Here is a 7,661-nt window from a genome sequence, read left to right as displayed (position 1 = left end):
CATTGGTTTAATAGGATATAGGAAAGTAAGTTGAAATGATGATGCATGGGAAGATGTATCATTTCAACTTTATTTCCTATTAGCATTGGTTTAAATCAAGCCCTCTCCCTCTACCATGTTGAAATCACTGACATAATGCACAAGCACACCAGGCTATTTTACACAGTATCGTTGAAGATAAAGTATTTGATATCTTTGTGGTATCAGAAACCGTGCTCAGGAGAATGGTTTGACTTGTTTGCCTAAAAGCTGTATGACACCGCAAATCAGGAGGACCATGTTCACAATAAATACAACGGTATGCAATCTGTTAGAAATCACAATTTATTTACTCTATTGAAATTCCCATGAGAAAAAAGTACAGATCAGAATGTGTGGGATGAAGAAAATGTAACCGTGGGTACAAATCTGATTTAAAGAGTGGTCATGACATTAGGAAATAATAGAATTACATGATGTACAAAAGAGGATACTTGGGCCACATGATGAACTTGCTTTCTCACTCTCATACAGTCACATGTACATGCACGCGCGCACACACACACACACACACACACACACACATCCCTTTTTTCATTACTATCATTGATTTTCTAAAACCACTTCTGATCTCAAACCCCAGTAGGGCAAAGCAGAGTCTGTTCAATAGCATACTCATCACAAAAGGCTATCAACAGTCATAGACGCATTTTCTGGAAGTCACTTTCTGGAGAAGATCATGTGGCCTTAACACATTTAATCTCATTACAAAGGTAGAAGAAATTCAATCCGCATTAGTTCATGGCACAATCCTATCATGCATGTCAATAAAGGCAAAAAATTCCTCATTATAATCATTAGCACAGACCAATATATGCTTTGAAAGTGGGTCACCAAGGAGTGCTGAACCAGTTTCAGTATATGATTGTATATTATTTGAATAAAAAGGACACATTTCATACAAGTGCCTAATATAACTTTCCCAGTTTCTAAGGTGAGTGACTGACAGATAATCAATAAATTCCTGATGTACTTAAGATTCATAAAGCGTTGCCCCATACAACAGTACTATGCACTATAAAAACACGCATTCCAAGGTCCAAACTTTAAAGAACATAATAGCGAGACAAACTAGTAAGAGCTGGTCACCTTGCCCTTTGTGGCTTTGCTCTGCTTCTGCATGGAAGACTGCTAGTAGAACCATTGAATGGTAATTATGGTGATACTTTGGTGTAGTATTTTAGGGTAAAAATGTGGCATTGTTGACGACTTCAGAATATACTTACATAATAATAATCATATTTACATGTTTATGATAGTATGATTTATGTTGCATGGAAACTAGTGTGATTGATCTGTCAAAATAATTTGCTCAATATTGTACCCTTCTCCTAACTGGTCATATTTACTGTTGTCTAGGAGCTGGCAACTGAATTTTTTTTGTGCAAATTTGCAAATTTTATAGCAAAACACAGCTGTTTTTATAGCTTGGCGACACAAACTCCATCCTCCGTATCCCAGAACAAAAACATGGAGCTGGGACTAGTTTGTCTTAGAGAGCAGGAAGATTAGGCGTTAAGAGATGTACAGACTAAACCCAAAGCTTGTGCCACTCATGGTGTTGAGCTTGAGGTTTAAAAGTCCAATTTAGTCTGTCTGAGAAAGTGTTGGGAATAAACCTCTTCCTGCGTCCTTTCCCTCCAGCTTCTGCATCTGGGAGGAAAAAAACAAGGTGAAGTCATTACAGTGTGGAAGGATGCATGCTCAGAGATATTTAGTTTTTTACCAAATCTGTCAGTGACTCCTCCCTCTCCTCCTTACCTCCCACTGCCAAGCTCTACAGTCCGCCGTAAAGGTGGATCTTAACGAATGAGATGGTCTCGTCAGAGACATTGTGGCCCTTCTCGTAGATGATGTAGATGTAATTCCTGTCCTCTGCCTTGCCGCTGTCCAGTGATGTCATGCTGGAGTAGCCACTCGGCCCCGCCCATATCTGGACAGCGTTATCCTCCCAAGTCGTGCCATTGGTCAGAGACCAGCGTAAGGTGAGTTTTTCTCCTGAGGGAGACACGGGGTAGAGACAGTGACATTAATGCAAGAAATCAGAGCTTACTCACTCATATACATGCACACACACACACAGAACTCATACTAAAATATAACTTTTTTTTTAGCATGAAGGAAAACAACAACTACAACAGTCAATAACGCTCCGAGAAGAAGAGATTCTGTTGACCCCCAACTTAAAGGATAACACTGGTGTAATTTAACTTTTTTCCTATTGCCATTAAAGCTCATGAAAAGGCTAAACCCGCTGGTGTGTTTGTCACAGTCAGAGGCTGAAATTCTTTTAAAAAATCCCTTATAAACAGCTCAGACACATGCTGCTGCATTGACTAACGCATGTGTAGCATGTGTAGCATGTGTATTGCAGTTTTTACAAAAATAACGTAATCACGCAGCTAATTATTGTGTTTAATGGGGACTATTTCCACTTTTTCCATTACTGCGCGCTGTTATTTACACTGTTATTTTCTGGCCGAATTGAACTAGTTTTGATATGACTGCAATTGGCCTTATAAAGTCAAGTTAGGAAATTATACAATACATGTGTTATTGAAAATGATGGATTACTTTAGTCAAGGCAGCAGTGTGTCTCTGTGAGCTGTTTGTAATTGTATTTTTGAAAACAACAGGAGCTCATGACTTCTGAGAGGTAAAGCAAACCTGCAGCAGAACAGCCAGTAGTGGCTTTTGACTGTGGTGTTATGCTTCAGAAACAGTCCTTACTCTTCACAGTGCTGGCTGGGTTGGTGAAGTAGAGCACTCCTTCTTTCTGCAGAGCACCAGCTGCCACTACGGGGTCCACCAGCGCGTGGTCAAATGACACCTGGTCTAGGGGCAGGGTCTCTCCGCCGTCAAAGCTGCGCACCACTATGCGACACTGGCAGTGGTAGTTGTTCTGGTTCCGCACATTGATGACGATGCTGCCGTCCGTCATCTCAAACGGCTGAAGGGAGACAGAGAGATGAAGTGAGAGGCAAGTGAGAAACAACTCTCCTGTTTTGTCCCGTGAAGCAATCCACCAGATTTCCCACAAAATCAGACCGGGTGGCACACAATGCAAAATGCAGTGTGGAGGAGGATAGAGGCTGCCAATGTTCTCAGTCAATGTATTAACGTGAATACTAACGTCTCAAAACTAACGTGGTAATTATTTATTCATGTTAAAATGCTACACGTAGCAGCTTTAAGTGATGCAAGCCTTGTCAGGAAAAGATGTGAGCAACATTGTCTGATTCGCAATATATTTTCATGAACAGCACCAAGTGTACCTGGCACTCATCAGGGGTGAAGTCCAGATATTTCTTCTCCTGTTTGTAAGGAATGCTCTTCAGCTCGGCTCCGTTGCGCCAGTTTTTGCCGTGGTCGTCACTCAGGATGCAGAAAACTCCGTCCCTATCCAGTTTCCCATGCCCGCACACCACCAACCGCCCCTTATGTGGCAGGTAGCGCTTCTGTAGAACAAAGATATGAAGGGACATAGCCTCATCACATAACACACAAAACTGCACAAAGAAAGGGTAAATTTCATTCTAAAAAAAGAAACTGAATTCTGTACAATTGTGGAACTGCGATCAGTGTGAGTGAAGCTCTAAAAACAAAACTCAGCAGTCACTTCACTTTGTAAAAATCAAACTGTAAATCTCAAATGGGTTTGCTGAACACAGAAATTTGCTATATGTACGAGAGCAATTACATGATTCTTAAAACGGCCAACAAACGGCAAGAGGAAAGCATTTTCTTTGTGTTACAAGACGATGGGAACGTAAATGCAAAGAGTAAAAACACGCCGACCGACATAGTTAAAATTGAAGGGAAAGTTACTGGCGAACCACAAAAGCAGCTCTCTGACATCCTCAACATCTCATTGCATAGCAAAGCAGGAATCATAATTTCACAGCTCCCACAGAAGGTTTAGGGTCCCAAGAGCTAGCAGGAATCTGTACAAAAAATATTTATAATTTAAGCTATACAGATGCTCACTCTTTGCTATATAGTAATTCTATTGCTGCGACCATTTCAAATGCACCATTGTCTGCTTTGTATGCATTGTATGTACTTATTGCATGTATGAGGGATAGGCTAAAGATAATGTTCCACTATAACAGACAATAATCCAATCCAATTTAATCTAATAACAGGGTGATATAACATAACAAGCATCACATGAGGAGAAAGAGGGTAGACAAACAAAAAGCCCAGATAGGTGTTTGCATTCTGCAGTTTTAACAAACAGGAAGTGGAAGGTTAAGCTCATTCTTCAAGTTCCAAACATTCCAAATATCATCATATCATATTGATCGTGTGTAGCCAGCATAGACCCTCCTATAGCCAATAAAGGCTATTGAAAATATCATGCCAAAATATTTTTCTTATTTTGACAGTATAACGCTGCAGCCTCTCACCTGGATGCCGAAGCCCGGCCCAGGAGCAAAGCTCATGACTCCCAGCTGGATGGAGAGGTTCCTAGGCGCCGTCCAGCTGAGGCCGTCGTCCTTGCTCTCTATCATCATGGTGCTGGACGGGCTGCACTGCTCATTGTGGAAGCACATGGAGTAGATCAGTATCACCGACTTAGTCTCCTCGTCCACCACCACTGCGCCCAGGTTCATGCCGTCCAGCCTCTGTCCGTCATTTTCAATAAAGGAAATGGGCGACCAGGTGGCTCCTGGAAAGACGGATCCACACAAAACATCAAGTGAGTTTGGTTGTTTTTGACTGATTGATTGATTAGTTTTAGAGCTGCAACGATTAATCGATTAATCAATTAGTTGTCAACTATTAAATTAATCGCCAACTATTTTGATAATCGATTAATCGGTTTGAGTAATTTTTTAAGAAAAATAAGTCAAAATTCTCTGATTCCAGCTTCTTAAATGTGAATATTTTCTAGTTTCTTTACTCCTCTATGACAGTAAACTGAATATCTTTGGGTTGTGGACAAAACAAGACATTTGAGGACGTCATCTTGGGCTTTGGGAAACACTGATCAACATTTTTCACCATTTTCTGACATTTTATAGACCAAACAACTAATCGATTAATCGAGAAAATAATCAACAGATTAATCGACAATGAAAATAATTAGCCCTAATTAGCAGCCCTAATTAGTTTATTTAAGTGTCATACACACAAGGCCCAGCACACACAGACTTACATGACACTGCCAAGTAGTTACATGGATGTATAGCATCATAACAAAGAAACAGATCAAACTCAGATATCACACAAACACAACATTCTGCCTTTTTCCCCATGCTTTACGAATGAAGCGTTATGGAAACTACCCTTTCTAAAATATAGTTCAAGTTTTTCATAATCATCTAGCCAAAAGAAATTCATAGAAACAGAAGCCATTTTGCTATACAACACACTTCTTAGATCAACATATGCCGGACAGCAGAACATAAAATGAATGACATTATCAAGTTTCTCCCAAATCACAAAGTAGACATGTTCCTTCAAGGAATAACTTAGCTTTTATTTCCTGCACATCACACCTGTATTCCCTGTGTATTAACTGAATTTTTGCTAATGTACAGTATGTTGTTTGTTTGCAACTTCTGTTTTTGTCGTGATGCTGCTTTCTGTTATAAAGAATATATTAGACATTTAACAATAATAAAACTGTGGTACAAGAAAAATCACACTTTTCATTGTTGAGCAATAAAAAAATCGAGAGAAGTCGAAATTGAAAAGATAGCAGTTTTGGTTATGACTGATTACCATCAGGTAGCAATATTCATAATTTAAAAGTACAGTTTGATGCCAAAGTAGCTACAAATTGTCCTCACTATCTATTTTCATCAAGGAAAAAAAATGGAAACTATCCTCAACATAAGTAATCATGGACTATTGTGGTGACAATATTTCATTGTCAATATATTGAATTGTTTTGTGAATGCAGTAGGGCTGGGCAATATATCGATATTATATCGATATTGTGATATGAGACTAGATATCGTCTTACATTTTGGATATCGTAATATCATGATATGGCATAAGTGTTGTCTTTTCCTGGTTTTAAAGGCTGCATTACAGTAAAGTGATGTGATTTTCTGAACTTACCAGACTGTTATAGCTGTTCTAATATCTGCCTTTACCCACTTAGTCATTATATCCACATTACTGATGATTATTTATCCAAAATCTCATTGTGTAAATATTTTGTGAAAGCACCAATAGTCATCCCTACAATATTGTCGCAATATCGATATCGAGGTATTTGGTCAAAAATATTGTGATATTTGATTTTGTCCATATCGCCCAGCCCTACTTACAACTGAACATTTAGCCCACTTCGTAGAAAATACCGAGATATGTATCGTGTATCGCCATTCAGCCTAAAAATACTGAGATATGATTTTTGGTCCATATCGCCCAGCCCTAGAATGCAGTATATATTTCCACTCCCAAATGTGCATCTGTTAAGCGCCACACTTTCTCTATTTGTGTGTGTGTGTGTGTATGAGTGTGTGTTTTGTGTGTATACTTTTTGTCTTTTTGTTTGTCTCTCATGTGACTGTCCAGTCCACCGACCTCTGTCTGTGGATCGTTTCAGTGCGATGAACTTTTTTCCTATGTCTCTGCTCCAATCCTTCCTGGCCTCGGCGAAGACCAGCAGGCTTCCCCTGGGGGTGAAGGTGATCAGGGGGATCCTATAGGTGTCCACCTCGGCCCATTTGCTCCCCCACAGCAGCTGCTCCTCAACCAACAGTGGTTCAATCTGAGGGAGAGACAGATGGAGGGAGACAGAAAATGAGGAGCAGGACCTTCTATCTTAAGTTTTTCACTGTATTTTATTCCATTACCTAAAATACTGTTTTATTCTTTTTATTGTCTTTTATTTATGTTTTACTTGGCTCTTGTCTATGCTGTATTTCTTATCTTGTAAAGCACTTTGTAACCTTGTTTCAAAAGGCGCTATACAAATCAATTTTATGGAAAGAAAGACAGACAGGCTGACTCGCAGGCTTAGGGGAGGGAATAGGAGTTTTAACCTTGCCAACCTAGAGCAACAACCATTTTAGGGAAGTGTAAACTCAGGAGAAATAACTACAGCATGTGACCAGCAGAGAGAAATATGATCAAGTGATGATGTTATCTCGACACAGGAAGAGATGGCCTGTTTGTCGGCAAACCTCAACAACAACCCTGAGGCCGCAGAAGCTACACCTGAAAGCAATGCTGCGACAAAAATGCGACAACACACATCACTAGGAGCCGGGGAAGAACCACTGTACCTGTCTCAACCGGGTAAAAACACAGGGAAGCAGCGCAGCCCAGACAAGTAATGTCAGCGGAACACGGCGGCCTCTTGTTCCCATATTAGATCCAGATCCAACTCCTGCCAACATCGACTTTACTCCGTCAAATGAAGCTGAAATGAAGCGATGGGTTTCAAAAGAAAACCAGAGAAAGGCAGAGAGAGAGAGAGAGAGAGAGAGACAAAGTTGAAAACACTCCAAAGTCGAAAACACCCCGATCTCTCTGTGCTGCTGAGCTGAGCGCATCCACTGCAAAATTTTGATCATATGACCAAGGTGGACGGTCACATGACTCTGTCGTCACGGATCGGAATAAAAAAATGAAACCTTGAAAATATAAGACAGTATTAG

At 40.1% G+C, this 7,661-nt stretch overlaps 1 protein-coding gene across 1 annotated transcript; it reads right to left on the bottom strand.

Annotated features, from left to right (window-relative positions):
* Positions 1-315: 315 nt before the first annotated feature.
* On the bottom strand, positions 316-7,571 carry neu1 (neuraminidase 1). The gene is made up of 7 exons (XM_071527495.1): positions 7,287-7,571; positions 6,583-6,769; positions 4,449-4,711; positions 3,315-3,497; positions 2,770-2,989; positions 1,801-2,037; positions 316-1,692 (listed from the first exon to the last, which is right to left on the bottom strand). Exons 1-6 carry the CDS (start codon positions 7,554-7,556, stop codon positions 1,817-1,819), a joined length of 1,344 nt encoding a protein of 447 aa, XP_071383596.1. The 5' UTR covers positions 7,557-7,571; the 3' UTR covers positions 316-1,692; positions 1,801-1,816.
* Positions 7,572-7,661: the final 90 nt, after the last annotated feature.

This window comes from Centroberyx affinis, unplaced genomic scaffold (genome assembly GCF_046629955.1).
Source record: "Centroberyx affinis isolate AG114_WGS23_722 - 3 ecotype Tasmania unplaced genomic scaffold, CSIRO-AGI_Caff_v1 ptg001542l_1, whole genome shotgun sequence".
NCBI classification, from domain to species: domain Eukaryota; kingdom Metazoa; phylum Chordata; class Actinopteri; order Beryciformes; family Berycidae; genus Centroberyx; species Centroberyx affinis.
The sequence above is the reverse complement of the archived record's forward strand: the minus strand, read 5'-3'. Positions and strand labels throughout refer to the sequence as shown.